General features: G+C 46.4%; 1 protein-coding gene across 1 annotated transcript in view; it reads right to left on the reverse strand.

The window, feature by feature from the left end:
- Nucleotides 1-161: 161 nt before the first annotated feature.
- Nucleotides 162-23,696, reverse strand: part of KLHL18 (kelch like family member 18) — a 34,057-nt gene continuing 10,522 nt past the window's right edge. The window contains exons 2-10 of the mRNA XM_083877500.1: nt 19,943-20,073; nt 18,437-18,577; nt 14,397-14,595; nt 11,269-11,429; nt 9,368-9,504; nt 4,438-4,660; nt 3,717-3,821; nt 2,998-3,109; nt 162-551 (exon numbers count right to left, since the gene is read on the reverse strand). Coding sequence (XP_083733626.1) covers nt 165-551; nt 2,998-3,109; nt 3,717-3,821; nt 4,438-4,660; nt 9,368-9,504; nt 11,269-11,429; nt 14,397-14,595; nt 18,437-18,577; nt 19,943-20,073 — 1,596 coding nt within the window. The 3' untranslated portion in view covers nt 162-164. The remainder of the gene's footprint in view (nt 552-2,997; nt 3,110-3,716; nt 3,822-4,437; nt 4,661-9,367; nt 9,505-11,268; nt 11,430-14,396; nt 14,596-18,436; nt 18,578-19,942; nt 20,074-23,696) is intronic.

Raw genomic sequence — 23,696 nt, forward strand, 5'->3', positions numbered from 1 at the left:
CACCAACTCACCACATTCCACCTTTTGCGACCTTCAACCCAACAACAACCTGCAGACAGGGGGGGGATTTACTCCGTCAAGTCCTGTTCGCACCTGGAAAATCCTCGCTGACCCCCAAAACCTCATAGACACCCCCCCAAAAAATAAAAAACACCCCCCTAGTGTCAGATGGTGAGCAGCGGCACGCAGCCCACGCCCACGCCGCCCTCGTGGCACACCATGGGCGCCATGAACGTCCAGCGGTTGCTCTCGGGGTCGTACATCTCCACCGAGCTGAGGTTGGACTGGCCGTCGTAGCCGCCCACGGCGTAGAGCCGCCCGCAGTTGGCCACCAGCGAGACGCGGCTGCGGCGGGTGTTCATGGGCACGATCAGGTACCACTGGTCGGACACGGAGCTGTAAACCTCGGCGGCGCTCAGGAAACCCGAGCCGTCGTAGCCGCCGCAGGCGAACATGCGGCTGCCCAGCGCCGCCGCGCCGTGACGGCAGCGCTTGTTGAGCATGGGGGGAACCGGGTGCCAGCTGGAGGTGTGGGGGTTGTAGTATTCCACCTGGATTTGGGGGGAAAAGGTGAGAGAGGAAAAGGTTAGTGTAAATTAGGATGTTTGATGTAAAAGGAGATGTAATGTATTGTAACAAGAATTTAGCTCTCTCTGCACCTCTTGCTCCCTGCTCTCTTTGTACTCCCTCTCTTAGCTCTTACTTTATCTTATCTCTCTTACCTCCTACCCCCTTGCTCTCTTTCCCCTTGGGGATTCCCTCCAGCCCAGGCTGGTGGCTGAAGGCAAAGACCTTTTACCCACAACCCTTGCAATAAAATCCCGTGTTCTAGAATATCTCAGCTCTGCAGAGTTCCCTCTCCCTGCCCTCCACGGATGATCCTACAATGTTGTGGGAAGAAGAATCAGAGAACCCTTTATAAATATGATTGCTTAGTGAAAGATGTTGAAAACGTGAAACCTGTGATTGGAATAGAAGTAAAAAGTTAACTTTGAGTTGTAGGATACTGAGCCTTAGTTGCTCTAGAACCTGAAAACAACAGCCTGGGCAGCTGAAGGAGAATCCCTTTGGATTGAACAATCCCCTTCTGCTGCCTGAGGGACCCAAAGGTCAATGTAGCAAAAGAGAATAATCTAATGAGTAGTTTTTAAAGTATAACACAGTGTGGTAATGTAGTAATTCTTATAGGCTGTATGTAGAGTCTATAGGATTTTGTGTCTTGTGTTGGTTGGTCACTGTAAATTAGAATATTCAACACAAAAGGAGATAGAATGTATGGTAACAAGGACTTAGCTCTCTCTGGCTCTCTTGCTCCCTGCTCTCTTTGCTCCCCCTCTCTTAGCTCTTGCTTTATCTCACCTCTCTTATCTCCTCCCCCTTGCTCTCTCTCTCTCTTTAGGGTTCCCTCCAGCCCAGGCTGGTGGCTGAAGGCAAAGCCCTTTTACCCACAACTCTTGCAGTAAACCCACATATTTCTAGAATATCTCAGCTCTGCAGAGTTCCCTCTCCCTGCCCTCCACAGATTCTCTCACAGTCAGGGATGTTCCTGCCTTGGGAGGAGCCCTGTGACAGTGACAGTCCCTTGATGTGCTGGCACATCTCCAAACTGGGGGTGTGTGGACCTGAGAGAATTTTACTCTGCTTAGCAGCTGCTAACACTTTCCTAAGGAAAAGTTTCTCAGGAAAGCTTTTTCTCAAAACAACCTTGGTAAACAACTCTCTCAAAACAATCTTTGTCCAGGTGGTGTTTTTCTGTTTCTCCAGTTTAACCAATGGGATTAGAGAGGTGTAGTTTCTACTCACCAATCATGGTAAGTCTATATCAGAACACCTTATAAAAGGTAGTAAAAATTAGAAAATAAAGAACCTCCTTTTTCTATACTTTTGCCTTGTGAATTATTTGGAGTTTTTTATGTCCTACAGCGACAGGGGCGGTTTTGGGTTTGTCATGACAAGACTGTGAGGGGTTTCTCTTCCCAGGGAAGGGTCTGGAGCAGCAGGAGCAGCTGAGGGAGGTGAGAGGGCTGAACTGCCTTTAATTAAAAGTTCAGCTGCTGTGGGATTGTGCCTGAAGGGTTTGGGTTGGAAGAAACCTTAAAGCTCATCCAGTGCCACCCCCTGTCATGGCAGGGACACCTTCCACTGTCCCAGGGTGATCCAAGCCCCATCTAACCTGGCCTTGGATATTTCCAGGGATCCAGGGGCAGCCACAGCTGCTCCGGGCACCCTCACAGCCAAGAATTCCTTCCCAACATCCCACCTAAATCTCCCCTCTTTCAGTTTAAAGCCATTCCCTGTGTCCTGTCCCTCCATCCCTTGTCCCCAGTCCCTCTCCAGCTCTCCTGGAGCCCCTTCAGGCCCTGCCAGGGGCTCTGAGCTCTCCCTGGAGCTTCTCCTCTCCAGGGGAACATTCCCAGCTCTCCCAGCCCTGGAGCAGCTCCGGGGCCTCCTCTGGATCTCTCCAGCAGCTCCTGTGGATTTTGGGCTCCAGGCCTGGGGCAGCTCTGCAGGTGGGGATTCACCTGAGGGGGCAGAGGGGCACAATCCCAGCCCTGGATCCCCTTTTCCAGCAGAAAATTCCAACTTGACTTCTCTGGGAATTCCAGCCCAGCCAGGAATTCCTAATTCCCAACATCCCACCTAAATCTCCTTCTGTCAGCTCAAAGCCATTCCCTGTGTCCTGTCCCTCCATCCCTCATCCCAAATCCCTCTCCAGCTCTCCTGGAGCCCCTTTAGGCCCTGAAAAGAGGTTTTAAGGTCTTTCTGGAGCCTTTTCTCCCACCCTGTCTCCATATCCAACACCTCAAAACATCTCCATGGCCCTGAGTGGATAAATGAGGCACTTCTGTTCCACCTCAAGTTTTTTTCTGTTATGGACGACAGTGACAGAATTTGGTGGCAGAACCACTTGGGGCTGTTTGGATGCAGAGGGAAAGGACAAAGAACCTTCCAGCCCCTTGCTGAGGTGCAGGGGATGAGCTCTGCCCAGGCCCTTACACTGTTGAAGATCTGGAGCCCGTCGTGCCCTCCCGACACGTAAATCCTGCCCTCGAACACGGTGACGCCGGCGGCGCTGCGGTTGGAGCTCATGGGGGTCACTGCTGTCCACCTGGGAGGGAAAAAAGAGAGCTTAGAAAATCTCCCACAGGTTATTCTGTGATTCTCTAGTGCTGGATTCCACCATCTCTCCTTTCCTTGTTCCTTATTCCAACCATTCTCACAGCCCAGGATGTCGTCGTTAGGGTGGACACAACACACAAAGTGAAATTTTCAGAAGGTTCTTTATTATGGCTGCATGGTGTCTTTTATACAGCTTTTACAGACCTCAAGGGCATCCTCTAATTGGTTAATAGCTTTCTTGATAATTATTTTATTGGTTAGTAAAAGGTATTTTATTTGCCCATCAAATCTATCCATTCTGGGGTTGTTCATGATTCTCATGGGACAAATCCCTTGTTGTTACAGGTGCATTTATTTTTCACCTTCAGAATAGACGGTTGTGTTAAAGAAACTTCTCAAAATAGCTTCAAAATAGGTGAATTTACAGATTATTTGTTAGATGCACTTAGAAAAAATGACAAGCTAGCTGTTAATTTAATAGAGCAGGCCTGATTTTATAAGGACTTTCTTTCATAACTCCACCTGTCACAACACCAGGACATGAAAAACTGGAGGGGAAACTCACGGGAAACCTCTGGGACACAAAAGACTCTTACTTGTTTGTTTCTGGAGAGTAGGACTCCACTGAGTTGAGGGATGAGTTTCCATCGTATCCACCACAAACGTAAATCTGTCCGTCCAGCACCACCGTCCCCATGGCACTGCAAGGAACAGCAGGAGCCTGTGAGGGGGCTGGAAATGCTGCCACCCTTGTCCCCAACACTGTGACACTGTGACACTCTGCCTGTGTCACCCCATCAAACCTCCCTGTCCCTGGATTCACCCCCAAACTGCTCAGTCCCACCTGAACTCTGAGTTTGTGGAAGGGAAAGGTGCTCACGGCAGGAGCATCTCCAATTCTGGGTTTGGATTTGGGCTCCTCACAACAGAAATAGATATTGGGGAGGGTTGGAATGTTTCCAGAGAAGGGAATGGAGATGGGGAAAAGGGGCTGGAGCATCAGGAGTGGCAGAGTGGAAAGGCAACATCCTTGTCTTTAGTTTTCCTGTCTTCAGCTCATCACCGTCTTCCTCCCTGCCACGCTCACATCTCAAAACTGGCTTCCATTTCTATTTCACTCACAGGTTTTAACATCTGCAGTATTTCTTACCATACAATCATATCCATAAATCCTTCCTGTCCCATCTTTCCCAACAAAACCTCTCTCTCGTTTCACTTTCAAACCGCGACAAGAACGCAACGTTATTTACGTTGAGAACCAGATCGCGAAACTTCACGGGGTGACAAATCTCTTTTCCTCGAGTGAACTGCACCTACCTCCTCTTACTATTCATGCTCTCCACCTTGGACCAGGAGTCAGTGTCGGGGTTGTAGACCTCCACGGTGCTGAGGCGGAGTTGGCCGTCGTAGCCGCCGATGGCGTAGAGGAGCCCGTTGAGCACGGCCACGCCGACGCGGCTGCGCGCCGTCCCCATGGGCTGGCACTTCTCCCAGCGGTTGGCGATGGGGTCGAACACCTCCACCACGTTCAGGGAGTCGCCTGCGTAGAAATTTGCTACTCAAATTAGAAAAAAGTGGTGGGGAGAGGAGGGAGAGGTGGTGAAGGAGAGGGGTGAAGGGTGGGGGGGTAAGAAGGTCTTGAGGGGGGAAAAACGGGAATGGGAATCTTGTGAGATTCGATGAGGCTGTGATAGATATAGAATATAAATTTGCGCATAAAATTGTTGTATTAAAAAGCATGGACTATTAAAAAAAGAAAAAAGCTACCAGGGACATCTCAACAGTTCCCAGACCCGTTTTGCATCTGTGGAGCACCTCATTTGCAACAAACAGCAAGGTCTGGCTGGAGAATGGCCCCTGCATCTAAGAGGAATGTCTACTTTACATCTACTTAAGAGCTTGATATCAATCTTGGATGGCACCTGCACCCTGAGAGAGAATTCAGAACTCATGGGAAACCAAAGCTCAGAGCCATATGAATAACTCAGATTTTTCATCTGAACCCCAAAGAAGGGAGTCCAGGAAAACTTTTGGGACTGACTTACGGGAAATCCTTTCAAACCAAGCCCAGGAATACAAGAAACACATGAATATTCAGACTGTCTCAATAATCTTAGCCTCCAGACAAAAAAAAAAAATGTATAAAGACTGTACACCAACACCCAGCATTTGTGGGCACGGTCAGATTAGCACCATTGTTGGTGCTGGCCTGTCCACCCAACATTTATCCATGTTGTGTTTTATTGTGGTTTTCGCAATCCAACCTTGGTAAATTGTTAAATAAATTATTTTATTTTGAATTGGCTCTTAATCGTTTATAACAAGGCTGAGTGGAAAGTGTTGCAGCCAGGTTAAGGCAAGAAATTCTTCCCCTGGGAGGGTTTTGAGGCCCTGGAAAGGAGCTGTGCCTGCCCTTGTATCCCTGGCAGTGCCCAAGGTCAGGTTAGATGGAGTTTGGAGCAGCCTGGGATAGTGGAAAATGTCCCTGCCCAGAGCAGGGAGTGGATTGGGATGATCCCTGAAGTCCCTTCCAACCCAAAACAGTCTGGAATTATTTTTGTTCTATTCCAAAAAGTTTCTTGCATGAAACACACAGAAGTAGTTCCTGAAACAGAAGTCAAAACCTGGAATGTCTGGTTAGGAGGGGGATGGACAGACCTGAAAGTAGAACCTGAAAGTATTTCTTCTTTCAAATACCAAAGAGGAAAAAACAAACCAAAGAAAAATCCCCTCCAGAGTTCATCCCCTCATGATTCTAATAATGTGGCTAAAAAATTTAAAAATGTCTTATAAATACTCTAAATCTAAAGAGGGAGAAGTGTAAGAGGAAGAGAAGGGAAGTGCTGAACACTTTCTGAGTAATAAAGTGGATCTTTCTGTGAAACATCTTTACTAATTAACCTGAAAATGAAGCAAACTGGAGCAGATCAGCCTGTAACAAAAAGCTTTTGGATGGAGTTGCTGCTGGGCAGGAGCTGATCCTGGTGCCCGGCTGGGCCCTGGGCAGGGCTGGGGCTGTTTGCTGCTCCCAGCCTGGGCTGGGGGGATGTGGGGCCATCCCAGCCCCACCTCCAGCCTCCAGCTGAGCTCAGACACAGTTTGGGGGGTGGATTTGCTGTGCTCATTTTCCTGGCAGTTACATTGATTTTAGGGACATCAGGAGAGCTGGAGAGGGGCTCTGTACAGAGGGCCAGGACAAGGGGAATGGCTTTAAACTGGAGGAGGGGAGGTTTGAATTGTTTATTAGGGAGAAATCTTTGGTGAAACCCTGGAAAAGAGTGCCCAGAGCAGCTGTGGCTGCCCCTGGATCCCTGGAAACGTCCCAGGACAGGACTTGGAGCAGCCTGGGACAGTGGGAGGTGGAGTGGAATGGGATAATTCATAAGGTCCCTTCCAACCCAGACCATTCTGGGATTCTCTGTCCTATCCTGGACTCTCCTATTCCATCCCACCTGTTCACCCACAGAGACATTTCCCAGCTACACATCCCTGCTCACCCACAGAGATCCTGCTCTGAACAATTCCCACTGTTCCCACACTCACAAAGATCAGGGAATATTTCCAAGCTTTGCAGGAGGAGCCTCTGACAAGTTCCCTCTATGGAAGTGGCACCTCCCCTGTCCTCCAAGGGGCAGCAGAGACCTGCCAGTCCCATCTGTGGTGTCACTGCTTGGCTCCTCCCTAAAATGTTTTTTTTTCCTTTGGTCACTTTTTGTTCCTTTTTTACACCACGGTGAGGCTCATGGCAAAGTGTTGTGATCCCACAACTCCAAAAACATTGTGGAGATCCTTGCAAATCCTGTTTGAGGCTCCAGGTAAAGACACCATCCTCAAAGTCACAGAATCACTGAATGACCAGGTTGGAAGAGACCTCCAAAATCATCGAGCCAAATCCTAATTTCAACTAATCCATGGCACCAAGTGCCACATCAAGTCTTTTCTTAAACACATCCAGGGATGGTGAATCCACCACCTCTCCAGGCAGACCATTCCAGTACTTTATCACCCTTTCTGTAAAAAGCTTTTCCCTGATATCCAGCCTCTATTTCCCTTGGTGCAGCTTAAGGCTGTGTCCTCTCCTCCTGCCTGGAGAAAGAGACCAACCCCAGCTGAGCACAGACACCTTTCAGGGGGTTGTGGAGAGTGATAAAGTCACCTCTGAGTCTCCTTTTCTCCAGGATAAACAACCCCAGCTCCCTCAGCTGTTCCTCACAGGGTTTGTGCTCCAAACCCCTCACCAACCTTGTCCTCCTCCTCAAGCCTTGAGCAGCATGTCCTAAACAACCTCACCTGGACAGGATTATTGATGGAAAATGTTAAATTACGGACACAACAACCCTGAAGGTTTCACCGGAACCATCAAATCTCTGCACAGAGGAGGAAAAACTGCTCCACCCTTCCACAGGATGGAATTCCACCCTCCCCACCATCCCACCCAGCCCTTGTGGTGGTGATCTTTCCACTGCAAGGTAAAAAACATCTTAAACACATCCAGGGATGGTGAATCCACCACCTCTCCAGGCAGACCATTCCAGTACTTTATCACCATTTCTGTAAAAAGCTTTTTCCTGATATCAGCCTGTATTTCCCTTGGTTCAGCTTAAGGCTGTGTCCTCTCCTCCTGCCTGGAGAAAGAGACCAACCCCACCTGAGCACAGGCACCTTTCAGGGGGTTGTGGAGAGTGATAAAGTCACCTCTGAGTCTCCTTTTCTCCAGGATAAACAACCCCAGCTCCCTCAGCTGTTCCTCACAGGGTTTGTGCTCCAAACCCCTCACCAACGTTGTTCCCCTCTTCAAGTCTTGAGCAGCATGTCCTGAACAACCTCACCTGGACAGGATTATAGATGGAAAATGTTAAACTATGGAGGAAGGTTTCACTGGAACCATCAAAGCTCTGCACAGAGGAGGAAAAACTGCTCCACCCTTCCACAGGATGGAATTCCACCGTCCTCACCATCCCACCCAGCCCTTGTGGTGGTGATCTTTCCACTGCAAGGTAAAAAACATCTTAAACACATCCAGGGATGGTGAATCCACCACCTCTCCAGGCAGACCATTCCAGTACTTTATCACCCTTTCTGTAAAAATCTTTTCCTGATATCCAGCCTGTATTTCCCTTGGTGCAGCTTAAGGCTGTGTCCTCTCCTCCTGCCTGGAGAAAGAGACCAACCTCAGCTGAGCACAGGCACCTTTCAGGGGGTTGTGGAGAGTGATAAAGTCACCTCTGAGTCTCCTTTTCTCCAGGATAAACACCCCCAGCTCCTTCAGTTGTTCCTCACAGGGTTTGTGCTCCAAACCCCTCACCAACGTTGTTGCCCATCCCAAGTCTTGAGCAGCATGTCCTAAACAACCTCCTTTTCTCCAGGATAAACAATCCCAACTCTCTCAGCTGTTCCTCACAGGGTTTGTGCTCCAAACCCCTCACCAACGTTGTTCCCCTCTTCAAGTCTTGAGCAGCATGTCCTGAACAACCTCACCTGGACAGGATTATAGATGGAAAATGTTAAACTATGGAGGAAGGTTTCACCGGAACCATCAAAGCTCTGCACAGAGGAGGAAAAACTGCTCCACCCTTCCACAGGATGGAATTCCACCCTCCCCACCATCCCACCCAGCCCTTGTGGTGGTGATCTTTCCACTGCAAGGTAAAAAACATCTTAAACACATCCAGGGATGGTGAATCCACCACCTCTCCAGGCAGACCATTCCAGTACTTTATCACCATTTCTGTAAAAAACTTTTTCCTGATATCCAGCCTGTATTTCCCTTGGTGCAGCTTAAGGCTGTGTCCTCTCCTCCTGCCTGGAGAAAGAGACCAACCCCAGCTGAGCACAGGCACCTTTCAGGGGGTTGTGGGGAGTGATAAAGTCACCTCTGAGTCTCCTTTTCTCCAGGATAAACACCCCCAGCTCCCTCAGCTGTTCCTCACAGGGTTTGTGCTCCAAACCCCTCACCAACCTTGTTCCTCTCTTCAAGTCTTGAGCAGCATGTCCTAGACAACCTCACCTAAACAACCTTGTTCCCCTCCTCAAGTCTTGAGCAGCATGTCCTAAACAACCTCACTTGGACAGGATTATTGATGGAAAATGTTAAATTACGGACACAACAACCCTGAAGGTTTCACCGGAACCATCAAAGCTCTGCACAGAGGAGGAAAAACTGCTCCACCCTTCCACAGGATGGAACTCCACCCTCCCCACCATCCCACCCAGCCCTTGTGGTGGTGATCTCTCCACTGCAAGGTACCTGCTGAGTTGAGTCCCCCCACGGCGTAGATGAGGCCGGCGATGGAGGTGCAGCACCGCGGGCGCGTCTTGAACGCCGGGAGGTGCGGCCGCCGCTCCGGCATCAGGTGATAGTCCTTGGCCTCGTCAACCAGATCCCTGAAATACAACCAAAGATTCTCAGGTTGTGGTTTTTTTCTTAGCCCTGAGATTCCAGGTTGGTGTAAGAGTGGGGCTTTTCCTGCCATCTGATGGGTTTAAATGTGTGTGGGAGTCTTGAGGTTTTGGTTTTCGTCGTTTCTCGTGGTGTTTATTAATTAATTCTTATCTTAAAATTCTCTGTGTCTGGCCAAGGTGTTCACAGCAGCTTGGGCGTGATGTGACTTCCCTTGTGATGGGAGGTCACTTTATTTTATTTTATTTTATTTTATTTTATTTTATTTTATTTTATTTTATTTTATTTTATTCATTATAGATAACTACGTACTTATTATTTACCATTTCACACCAATGCCTATTAACTATACTAGAAGGACCATTTCTACTTTAACTCAATCCTATCAAACTACTTTGTGCCCACATCACTGCAGAAGATGGATGCCATGAGAGAAGGACTCAGGGTACCACTTTAATTCCTTCATCTTGTCCCCTTGCACCTACATTCTAAAAATTCCCAAACTACAAAATTTTCCACCTGGTGATAAACTATACTACTGTCTGTTTATCCTGGGTTGCAGTGTAGGATGTACACAAAATATTTATTCCATCCCCATCCCCATGAGCTGTTGGAACCAGGTGGGGCAGTGTTTTCCCAGGCCCCTCCTTTGGGCTCTTCTGCTCATGGCCCATCAATGCCTTGCCCAGGACTCACAGGGAACTCCCTCCAGGAGCTCTCTCTGTTTAATGGGCCATCAAGGAGCCACTGCACGACTCCTCATCCCATTGGGAGATGCTCCCAATGCCCAGGGGGAGGAGCCAAGCATTCCCACCTGGAGAGAATCTGGGATTTGGGACAGGACAAGCAGCCCTGAGCCACTGGATTCCCAGAGGAGCAGAGCTCCCAGACCTTTCTGTGGGATCACTGCTTCAGGAAGAGCCCCTCACCTGGACTGCTCCCCCCACCCTGCTCAGGGTGTGTTCTGACTCTGGCAGTGCTCTTTTGTATTATTTTATTTTATTTTTATTTTATTTTACCTTTGTACCTTTCTTATTATTAAATTATATTTCTGAGTTGGAGCTTCTCACTCGTTTTGCTTTCAAACCATGACACTGTCACACATTTGTGACTTGTAATTCCTCTCTGAGTTGGAAGTTTTTCCCATGGACTACAATCAAAGCCTGTATCTTCCTGGTCAGGATTTCAAACCCCCTCGCACAGACCCCAGACCCCCCTGCACAGACCCCAAACCCTCCTGGACAGACCCCAGACCCCCCTGGACAGACCCCAGACCCCCCTGGGCAGACCCCAGACCCCCCTGGACAGACCCCAGACCCTCCTGCATAGACCCCAGACCCTCCTGGGCAGACCCCAGACTCCGCTGGACAGACCCCAGACCCCCCTGGACAGACCCCAGACCCCCCTGCACAGACCCCAGACCCCCCTGGACAGACCCCAGACCCTCCTGGACCGACCCCAGACCCCCTGCACAGACCCCAGACCCCCCTGCACTGACCCCAGACCCCCTGGACAGACCCCAGACCCTCCTGGACAAACCCCAGACCTCCCTGCACAGACCCCAAACCCCCCTGGACAAGCACCAAACCCTCTTTCTCAGGTCCCATCCCTCTCTACTGAGACCTGTGACCCTCCAGGGCGCCCAGAGCAATGCCCTGAACTCTGACAAAAATCATTAAAGAGAAAATCTGACTGTTTGGAACCTGAGACTGAAAGATCTGACTTTGGACCCCCTGGGCAAGGCTGACCTGCACTTGTGGCAGCAGCGGACCAGGTCGTCCTGCTGCACGCGGTCGGTGAGGAACTGCGGGCGGCACAGGGGGAGGCGGATCTTGGACAGCAGCTCGGGCAGGAAGGATTCCCTCTGCTCCCTGTCGTAGCGAATCCAGGCCAGGGCAGCTTCAAAAACCTGCCAGGAGACAGCAAAATTGGAGTTTGGGGGGTTGTGAAATGAAGAGGTGTCTTATTTCTGCCCTGACACCTCGACAGTAAAAGGGTTTGGTGGCAGGATGAACCTCACCCATCCCTGGGAGTTCTTGTTTGCCCCAAGGAGTGAAGCAACAACAGCAGGAAAAAAAGAGGAGGCTGTTCTGGGTTAATTTAACTGCTGGATTTATTCATAATTTATTTATTTATCTGCCCCAGCAGACACCCCTCAGCAGAAACAGTGGGAAAAAAAAGCAGGAAAAAAGCAGGAAACCCCCCAATGTAACACCTTTTATTGGGGGGAGGAACTCAGGGATGGGTTTAACTGGGGACAAATCAGGGCCCAAGGGGGTCTGGCTCTGCAGGTCAATGACACACAGTGTAACAAATCAATAACTCGGGTGGGGAGACAGCTGAAGTCTTGTCCCATCACTTGGGGTCCTCACTGGAACTTTGCAGAGTTTTGGGAGAGACCCCAAAGTGACAGACAAGGCCCAGGGGCTGGAGAACTTCTGATTGACACATAACTGGGGTTGGGGTAAAACCAATGAGGGTGGGACATGGGTGACATGGGGCAAACCATTATAACTTATAAAAATGAACTTAATACAAAGAATAAATACACAGATAAAACTGATAAAACCAAACCCACACCACTACAGTGAAAGTGGATGGGAATGGAAGGAAATGAAATCTTGGAATGGTTTGGGGTGGGAGGAAGCTCAAGGATGATCCAGTGTCACCCCCTGCCATGGCAGGGACACCTCCCACTGTCCCAGGGTGTCCAATCTGGCCTTGGGCACTGCCAGGGATCCAGGGGCAGCCACAGCTGCTCTGTGCCAGGGCCTGCCCCACCCTCCCAGCCAGGAATTTCTTCCCAATCTCCCATTAAATCTCCATTTAACCAGCTCAAAGCCATTCCCTGTGTCCTGTCCCTCCATCCCTTGTCCCCAGTCCCTCTCCAGCTCTCCTGGAGCCCCTTCAGGCCCTGCCAGGGGCTCTGAGCTCTCCCTGGAGCTTCTCCTCTCCAGGGGAACATTCCCAGCTCTCCCAGCCCTGGAGCAGCTCCGGGGCCTCCTCTGGATCTCTCCAGCAGCTCCTGTGGATTTTGGGCTCCAGGGCTGGGGCAGCTCTGCAGGTGGGGATTCACCTGAGGGGGCAGAGGGGCACAATCCCAGCCCTGGATCCCCTTTTCCAGCAGAAAATTCCAACTTGACTTCCCTGGGAATTCCAGCCCAGCCAGGAATTCCTAATTCCCAACATCCCACCTAAATCTCCTTCTGTCAGCTCAAAGCCATTCCCTGTGTCCTGTCCCTCCATCCCTTGTCCCCAGTCCCTCTCCAGCTCTCCTGGAGCCCCTTTAGGTACCCTCAGCTCTCCCTGGAGCTTCTCCTCTCCAGGGGAACATTCCCAGCTCTCCCATGAAGGTTTTTTTCCCTGCCTCTGACAATCCCAATCTCCTGTCCTGTGGGATGGGACATTCAGCACAAACAAAAGTTTGCAGGGAGATGAAGGAGCTGCAAGGAGGATTTTGGCAGAGGAGGTGGCACAGAACATGAAATTTTTTTTTTTATTTAGTGACAGAAATCTGCAAATTGGGAAAGAAGACTGGGAATGATGATGCTCCAGGAGAAACCAGGAGTTAAATTTGATGTCAGGGATCCAACTGTTCTCTCAGGAAAACTCCACTGGAGACTCCTGGAGCTGAGCTGGTCCCTTCAGGCTCCATCCCAGACACTGGAAGGGTCTCTGAGCCCCCCCATGGATGATTCCAGCTACAAAAGGATCCTGGTCCCAGTTTAATTTGGGACACACATTCCTGGATTCACAGGAATAATTAAAATTATTGCAGCCTTTGTTCTTTAGACCAGAACAAAACCCATCAATTCTTTCTTCCATAGTGGCATCTGGAGTTTTTTCCCAACACAATTCCCAAATTTTCCAGTGCAAAAATGAATCTCCAACAGCACCACAGGGATTAAAAACCCCAAACTAAATTTCTTCCACCCTACAGACGGAAGATTTTTATTGGAATTTCTGAAGATTGGGGCTGGCAGGTGCCAAGGCACATTCTCCCAGCAGAGGTTTAAGCAGGAATTTGGAAAAATTCCATTTCCATTTGGAAAAATTCCTTCATGAGAAGGGCTGTCTAGACATGATCCAGCTGTTCAGGGCAGTGGTGGAGTCTCCATCCCTGCAGGGATTTAAAACCCTCTGGATGTGGCATTTGGTCAGAGATGGCCTTGGCAGTGCTGGGAGAAGTTTGACTTGATGTTTTTTGAGGATTTTTCCAACCTCAATGATTCTGTGATCCTAAAAAATCCTTGTTTTCTGTTTGAATCTGGAGTAGGCACAGGAAACCATCACAGCTGAGTGTCCCCACTGTGCCAGGACATCTCATCTTCACTCACCCCAAAACCAGAATAATTCTGACAGGAGGGTGCAGCCAGGGGGGATTCCAGCTCTTCTCCAGGAGAACAAGGGACAGGAGGAGAGGAAACAGCCTCGTGTTGTCCCAACAGAGGTTTAGGCAGGAATTTGGAAAAATTCCATTTCCATTTGGAAAAATTCCTCCATGGGAAGGGCTGTCTAGACATGATCCAGCTGTTCAGGGCAGTGGTGGAGTCTCCATCCCTGCAGGGATTTAAAATCCTCTGGATGTGGCATTTGGTCAGAGATGGCCTTGGCAGTGCTGGGGGAAGTTGGAATTGATGTTTTTTGAGGACTTTTCCAACTCCAAAGATTCTGTGATCCTAAAAAATCCTTGTTTTCTTGTTTCAGTCTGGAGTAGGCACAGGAAACCATCACAGCTCAGTGTCCCCCCTGTGCCAGGACATCTCATCTTCACTCACCCCAAAACCAGAATAAATTCCCATTCCACTCCCAAACAGCAAAAAAAAAAAAACCCCTCAAGCTCAAACTTCCCTCACCCCACCAAATCCCCACCCACCTGCTCCTCAGATTTCACATTGAGCTCATCCCTGGAAACCAATTCCAGGACATCCTCAAAGGGCAGGGCCAGGAACTCCTCGGACATGGAGACCTCCACGAAATGCTGGTGGATGAAGCTGTTGGCGGCGTCGTAGAGCACCGTGCACATCATGGTCTCGGCAAACTGCCGCACGCCCAGGCAGTTCTTGGGATGGAGCCTGGGAAAGGCCAGGAGGAGGAGAAAAATGGGAATGTCAGGAAGAAAAGCTTCCCCTGGATGTTTGGAAGTGGCCATGGTTAGGGTTGGATGGGGATTGGAGGAGTGTGGGGTGGTGGGAGGTGCAGGAGGTGAGGTGGGATGGGATTTTAGATCCAGTCCAACCTAAATAATTCTGAAATTTTGGGAAGGACAGAACACACAGTGCAGTGGGAGATGTGTCCTCTCCAGTGATTCCAGCTGATTCCAGCTCAGCCAGGAGCTCCAGGTGAATTCAAGGCAGAGGATGGAAAACACAAATGTCCCCTTTTCCCTGCCAGAGAGGGATTGGACTGATCCAGGTGGCTCTGGGGGCATCCAGAGCTGCTCTGGGCACCCTGTGCCAGGCCTTCCCACCCTCCCAGCCAGGAATCCCTTCCAAAAATCCCATTTAACCAGCTCAAAGCCATTCCCTGTGTCCTGTCCCTCCATCCCTTGTCCCCAGTCCCTCTCCAGCTCTCCTGGAGCCCCTTCAGGCCCTGCCAGGGGCTCTGAGCTCTCCCTGGAGCTTCTCCTCTCCAGGGGAACATTCCCAGCTCTCCCAGCCCTGGAGCAGCTCCGGGGCCTCCTCTGGATCTCTCCAGCAGCTCCTGTGGATTTTGGGCTCCAGGCCTGGGGCAGCTCTGCAGGTGGGGATTCACCTGAGGGGGCAGAGGGGCACAATCCCAGCCCTGGATCCCCTTTTCCAGCAGAAAATTCCAACTTGACTTCTCTGGGAATTCCAGCCCAGCCAGGAATTCCTAATTCCCAATTTCCCACCTAAATCTCCTTCTGTCAGCTCAAAGCCATTCCCTGTTTCGGTCATTAATCCACTCATTTTTGGTTATTAATCCACTCACTTTTGGTTCTAAATCCACTCACTTTTGTTTTTTAATCCACTCGCTTTTGGTTATTAATCCTCTCATTTTTGGCTATTAATCCACTCACTTTTGGTTCTTAATCCACTCGCTTTTGGTTCTTAATCCACTTACTTTTGGTTCTAAATCAACTCATTTTTGGTTCTAAATCCACTCATTTTTGGTTATTAAATCCACTTATTTTTGGTAATTAATCAACTCATTTCTGGTTATTAATCCACTCCATTTTATTTTTTAATCCACTCATTTTTAGTTCTTAATCCACTCACTTTTGGTCCTTAATCCACTCACTTTTGGTCATTAATCAACTTGTTTTTGTTTATTAATCAACTCCCTTTTGGTTCTTAATCCACTCACTTTTGGTTATTAACCCACTAACTTTTGGTTATTAATCCACTCATTTTTGATTCTTAATCCACTCACTTTTGGTTACTAATCCACTCGCTTTTGTTTTTTAATCCACTTATTTTTGGTTATTAATCCACTCACTTTTGGTCATTAATCCACTCATTTTTGGTCATTAATCCACTCACTTTTGGTCATTAATCCACTCATTTTTGGTCATTAATCCACTCACTTTTGGTCATTAATCCACTCATTTTTGGTCATTAATCCACTCGCTTTTGGTTCTTAATCCACTTACTTTTGGTTCTAAATCAACTAATTTTTGGTTCTAAATCCACTCATTTTTGGTTATTAAATCCACTTATTTTTGGTAATTAATCAACTCATTTCTGGTTATTAATCCACTCCCTTTTGGTTATTAATCCACTCCATTTTATTTTTTAATCCACTCATTTTTAGTTTTTAATCCACTTATTTTTGGTTATTAATCCACTCACTTTTGGTCATTAATCCACTCATTTTTGGTTCTTAATCTATTCATTTTTGGTTCTTAATCCACTAATTTTTGGTTCTAAATCCACTCATTTTTGGTCATTAATCCACTCACTTTTGGTTATTAATCCACTCATTTTGGTTTTTAATCCACTTATTTTTGGTTATTAATCCACTCACTTTTGGTTATTAACCCACTCACTTTTGGTTATTAACCCACTCACTTTTGGTTATTAATCCACTCATTTTGGTTTTTAATCCACTTATTTTTGGTTATTAACCCACTCACTTTTGGTTATTAACCCACTCACTTTTGGTTATTAACCCACTCACTTTTGGTTATTAACCCACTCACTTTTGGTTATTAATCCACTCATTTTGGTTTTTAATCCACTTATTTTTGGTTATTAATCCACTCACTTTTGGTCATTAATCTATTCATTTTTGGTTCTTAATCCACTCATTTTTGGTTCTTAATCCACTAATTTTTGGTTCTAAATCCACTCATTTTTGGTTATTAATCCACTCACTTTTGGTTATTAATCCACTTATTTTTGGTTTTTAATCCACTCACTTTTGGTTATTAATCCACTCATTTTGGTTTTTAATCCACTCATTTTGGTTTTTAATCCACTTATTTTTGGTTATTAATCCACTCACTTCTGGTTCTTAATCCATTACCTTTTTGTTATTAATCCACTCACTTTTGGTTATTAATACACTCCATTATGTTTTTTAATCCACTCATTTTTGGTTCTTAATCTATTCATTTTTGGTTCTTAATCCACTCACTTTTAGTTCTTAATCCACGTATTTTTGGTCATTAATCCACTCATTTTTGGTCATTAATCCACTCATTTTTGGTTATTAATCCACTCATTTTTGGTTATTAATCCACTCATTTTTGGTCATTAATCCACTCACTTTTAGTTCTTAATCCACTTATTTTTGGTTATTAATCCATTCATTTTTGGGTATTAATCCACTCACTTTTAGTCATTAATCCACTCATTTGTGGTTATTAATCCACTCACTTTTGGCTATTAATCCACTAATTTTTGGTCATTAATCCACTCACTTTTGGCTATTAATCCACTAATTTTTGGTTATTAATCCATTCATTTTTGGGTATTAATCCACTCACTTTTAGTCATTAATCCACTCATTTGTGGTTATTAATCCACTCACTTTTGGCTATTAATCCACTAATTTTTGGTCATTAATCCACTCACTTTTGGCTATTAATCCACTAATTTTTGGCTATTAACCAACCTGGCAGCTGTGCACTCAAAGCCAGGACTTCACTCAGGACAACGTGGCTGCTCCTGGTGGATTTGGGAGAATTTTGGAGGCCAATCCCTGTGTTTGGTGGGTGTGTTTTAACATCACACCACGAAATGCCCTGAGCAGCTGCAGAGGAGCCAAAATGAGAGAACTGAACACGTCAGACTCCCTGGCAAGGCTGGGAATTCCAGATTTCCATTTCCAGCCTCCCAGCCAAACACCAGGGAGGAAATTAAAAAACCTGGGACCGATTTAGGGCTCTGCCAGAGTTTCCTGTCCAGCTCCTGGGCTGAGTTTATCCCCTTTAGCACAGATGGCAGCAGGAAGGGGGAATTCCTGCCAGGATGGGTTCTTAAAAAGGGAAATGTCTTCTCAGTTTTGCTCTGGGTGTTAATTCCCAAAGTCTTTTACTCCATAAAGGAGTGATAAGTTATTCTGAATGGTAGGAGAAGGGGGAATGGTTTCCCACTGCCAGAAGACAGGGATGGATGGGATTTTGGGATGGAATTCCTGGCTGGGAGAGTGGATAGAATTCCCAGAGAAGCTGTGGATACCCCTGGAAGTCTCCAAGGCTGGGTTGGACACTTGGAGCAGCCTGGGAGGTGTGAGAATGGATTGGGATGGGCTTTAAATTCCCTCTTAAATCCATTTTATGTTCCACAACCCTACAGATGTGCCAAATTTTGGGATGCAACACTCCTCATCCTGCTACAAGGACACATTCTGCTCCTCCCAAGCTGGACACAGGTGAATGAACCTTGGGAGCAGCTGGAATCCTCCAAAATCCTCCTGAAATTCCCTCAGGATCCTCTCAAGCCCACTCACCTCTCCCTGAGGAAGGTGCAACAGGCGTCTTTGATGTTCTGCAGCTGCAGGAAACTGGCCCCCATCAGCAGGGACTGCACGTTCTGCTGGTCTATGGCCAAGTGACCGTTGTAGGCAAAGTTGATCAGAGCCTCCAGAGCACTAAAAACAGGGAGAAAAAGAAAAAAAAAAAAAGAAAAAAAAAAAAAAAAAAAAAAAAAAAAAAAAAAAATTCAGGGAATTCCAGCTATGAGAGAGAGAGAGCTCTGCCAACCAGCAGAATGTTTTGTAGGCTCAGAGAACAAGCTCTGAGCTTTGCACACATGTAGAGGCATTTGATATCGGGGACAAGGGACTCTGCAAACCTGAGATATTCTAGAATATGTGGGTTTATTGCAGGGGTCGTGGGTAGAAAGGGCTTTGCCTTCAGCCACCAGCCTGGGCTGGAGGGAAATCCCAGAGAGAGAAGGAGAGAGAGCAAAGAGGGTTTGGGCTGAGGAGAGGGGAGAGAGAGCAGGGGCAGGGTCAGAGTGCAGGGGGAAGAGAGCAGAGGTGAGAGCAGGGAAAGGAGAGTGAGGCCCAGAGAGAAAGAGCGAAGAGGAGAGACAAGAGAACGGGGACCAGAGAGTGAAAAGGGCAAAGAGAGAAGAGAAGAGGGTGAAAGGTAGGAGAGCCAAGACAAGAGAGCGAGGTCCTGGTTCCAATCCATTCCATCTCCTTTTGTGATGAATATTCTAATTTACAGTGACCAACCAATACAAGACACAAAATCCTATAGAATCTCCATACGGCCTATAAGAACTACTACATCACCATGTGTTATATTTTAAACTCTAAAAACTCCTCTTTAGACTTTTCTGTTTTGCTGCATTGACCTTTGGGTCCCTCAGGCAGCAGAAGGGGATTGTTCAATCCAAAGGGATTCTCCTTCAGCTGCCCAGGCTGTTGTTTTCAGGTTCTGTAATAACTAAGGCTCAGTATCCTACACCTGAAAGTGAACTAAAGAGAAGGGGTGCAAAGAGAGCAGGGAAAAAGAGAGGAGGGAGCAAGAGAGCCAGAGAGAGCGAGGTCCTGGTTCCAATCCATTCTGTCTCCTTTTGTGTTGAATATTCTAATTTACAGTGACCAACCAATACAAGACACAAAATCCTATAGAATCTCCACACAGCCTATAAGAACTACTACATTACCATGTGTTATATTTTAAACTCTAAAAACTCCTCTTTAGACTTTTCTCTTTTGCTACATTGACCTTTGGATCCCTCAGGCAGCAGAAGGGGATTGTTCAATCCAAAGGGATTCTCCTCCAGCTGCCCAGGCTGTTGTTTTCAGGTTCTATAGTGACTAAAACTCAGTATCCTACACCTCAAAGTGAGCTTCCATTTCTATTTCCATTACAGGTTTCACATTTTCAGAATCTTTTGCCAAGCAATCATATTTATAAGGTTTCCCTGATTCATCTTTCCCAACACACACACACACTGAGGCAGAGCAGCGTGAGTGATTTCTGTGGGTTTTTTTTTTTACCTGGGATCCATGCCCTGCATGACAATCTCATCCTGTTTGCACTCCATCATGTCGTTGGTGAACATGGCGTGGAAATAGGGGATGGAGGCGGCCAGCACGATCCGGTGCGCGCTGAATTTGTGGTCCCCCACCTGATCCAAAAATAAAAATAAACAGGGAGAGAGGAGGGATCAGCACCAGTCACTGCTCCAGTAGATTCTTTGCACCATCCAAGTCAGGTCTTTGCTTTGATTATTTCTCCTGGAGGGTTTTTTTCCCCCTGATTTCCACATCCTATTCCATGTCCATGCTGCCCTCTGGGCCTGGATTATGCACAAATCCTGGATTATGCACAAATCCAGTTCTGGATTTTGCACCATTCCTAATTCCTGATTCCCTGCACCATCCAAGTCAGGTCTTTGCTCTGATTATTTCTCCTGGAGGTTTTTTTTCCACCTAATTTCCGTGTCAATGTGCCCTGAATTTGTGGTCCCCCACCTAATCCAAAAATAAAAACAAAATCAGGGAGAGAGGAGGAATCAGCACCAGCCACTGCTCCAGGAGATTCTTTGCACCATCCAAGGCAGGTCTTTGCTTTGATTATTTCTCCTGGAGGTTTTTTTTTCCTTCCTAATTTCCACATCCCAGTCCATGCCCATCCCAGCTCATTCCTTTTTTTTCCTCATTTAAGCAAAAAATTTCTTATTGGAGTTTTGTTTTACGGGACAGAGCAGGGCCTTTCCTTCCCTCCAGGTTTTCCTCCTCTGCAGAATCCTCACCCCATGGAATCTCCAGAGGTGACAGGAAATGCTGTTTGGATTCAGGAATTCCCTGATTTCCAACAGTATCTCCATCAGAGCCAATAAAAACAAAAACTTGCTTAGAGTTTTGCTTTAGAAATTGCTCTAGAAAGCAAAATTCCTGCCAGATGGAAAAAAAACCACCAAGGAGGTACTTTTGGAGAGTCTTTTCTCTGTCCTGGGCAGCTCAGGGGTGTCTCAATCCCTGTCCATGCTCCCTCTGGGCCTGGATTATGCACAAATCCTGGATTATGCACAAATCCTGGATTATTCACAAATCCTGGATTAAGCACAAATCCTGTTCCCCTGGATTTTGCTGCATTCCTAATTCCTGATTCCCTGCACCATCCAAGGCAGGACTTTGCTCTGATTATTTCTCCTGGAGCTTTCTTTTTTTTTTTTTCCCCTAATTTCCACATCCTACTCCATGCCCATCCCAGCTCATTCCCTTTTTTTTTTTCTCACTTAAGCAAAAAATTTCTTATTGAAGTTTTGTTTTATGGGACAGAGCAGGGCCTTTCCTTCCCTCCATCTTTTCCTTCTCTGCAAAATCCTCACCCCATGGAATCCCCAGAGGTGACAGGAAATGCTGTTTGGATTCAGGAATTCCCTGATTCCCAACAGGGCCTCCCTCAGACCCAATAAAAACAAAAACTTGCTTGGAGTTTTGCTTTAGAAATTGCTCTAGAAAGCAAAATTCCTGCCAGATGGAAAAAAAAAAAAAAAAAAAACCAACAAAACCCAAAGAGGCACTTTTGGAATCCCTGTCCATGCTCCCTCTGGGCCTGGATTATGCACAAATCCTGGATTATTCACAAATCCTGGATTATTCACAAATCCTGGATTGTGCACAAATCCTGGATTATGCACAAATCCTGTTCTCCTGGATTTTACACCATTCCTAATTCCTGATTCCCTGCACCATCCAAGGCAGGTCTTTGCTCTGATTATTTCTCCTGGAGGTTTTTTTTCCCCTGATTTCCACATCCTATTCCATGTCCATACTGCCCTCTGTGCCTGGATTATGCACAAATCCTTTTTTTCCTGGATTTTGCAGCATCCCTTATTCCCAGAGCAAAATCAGGAAGTGAAATATTCAGAACTATGACAGCTCATGGAAAAAAAAAAACCAAAAAACTTTCACATTTCTATCTGTGTGTGACTTTAGGGCATGAAGGGCTGTATCAATCCCTCCTCCTAAACCCCAAAACCACATGGAAAAAAAAACATTCTAGAGGGTCCAAAAATTGAGATAAATGTAAAATCCCTGGAAAAGGAGTCAGGACTGCAGGATCAGCATCCAAGAGGGGATGGAGATCAAGGTTTGGCCCTGGAGAAGGAGGAATTTTGGCAGAGCAGGTCCCCACCCTGATTTCACACAGAGAACACCAAATCCAGCTTGGCCTGAGGTTTAAAAACACAAAAATACAGCAAATTTCATAAGGGAAGAGATTCCAGGATCTGAGAGCTGACAGCCCCTCCTCAAATCCCTGAAATTTTCATTTCTTCCCTCCCTGCCAGGTGAGGACTCTGTGTGTCCCCAAACTCTGCTCAGGACAAGGGAAATCCCTCAGTGTGGAGCTCTGGGATTTGGGAATTCCCAGTGGGAAAGGCTGGAACAAGGAGCAGCCACAGCCCTGGGTGACCAAGGGGACAAATTTGCTGCTTGTCCACATTCCACATTTCATATTTTACATTCCATATTCCACATTCCACATTTCATATTCCACATTTCACATTTCATATTCCACATTCCACATTTCATATTTTACATTCCATATTCCACATTCCACATTCCACATTTCATATTCCACATTCCACATTCCACATTCCACATTCCACATTTCATATTCCACATTCCACATTCCACATTCCACATTTCATATTCCACATTCCACATTTCATATTCCACATTCCACATTTCATATTCCACATTCCACATTCCACATTTCATATTCCACATTCCACATTCCACATTCCACATTCCACATTCCACATTCCACATTTCATATTCCACATTTCATATTCCACATTCCACATTTCATATTTCATATTCCACATTTCATATTTTATATTTCCACATTTCACATTCCACATTCCACATTCCACATTTCATATTCCACATTTCACATTCCACATTCCACGTTTCATATTCCACATTTCACATTCCACATTTCACATTCCACATTTCATATTCCACATTTCATATTCCACATTCCACATTTCATATTTCATATTCCACATTTCATATTTTATATTTCCACATTTCACATTCCACATTTCACATTCCACATTCCACATTTCATATTCCATATTCCATATTCCACATTCCACATTTCATATTTCACATTCCACATTTCACATTCCACATTCCACATTCCACATTTCACATTCCACATTTCACATTCCACATTTCACATTCCACATTCCACATTCCACATTTCATATTCCACATTCCACATTTCACATTTCATATTCCACATTTCACATTTCATATTCCACATTTCACATTCCACATTCCACATTCCACATTTCACATTCCACATTCCACATTTCATATTCCACATTTCATATTCCACATTCCACATTTCACATTTCACATTCCACATTTCACATTTCACATTCCACATTTCACATTCCACATTTCACATTCCACATTTCACATTCCACATTCCACATTCCACATTTCATATTCCACATTTCACATTCCACATTCCACATTTCACATTCCACATTCCACATTCCACATTTCATATTCCACATTTCACATTTCACATTCCACATTTCACATTCCACATTTCACATTCCACATTTCATATTCCACATTCCACATTTCATATTTTACATTCCATATTCCACATTTCACATTCCACATTTCATATTACACATTTCACATTCCACATTTCACATTTCACATCTCACATTTCATATTCCACATTCCACATTTCACATTCCACATTTCATATTCCACATTC

Source organism: Zosterops lateralis (genome assembly GCF_965231275.1).
Source record: "Zosterops lateralis genome assembly, chromosome: 1".
Taxonomy (NCBI): Eukaryota; Metazoa; Chordata; class Aves; order Passeriformes; family Zosteropidae; genus Zosterops; species Zosterops lateralis.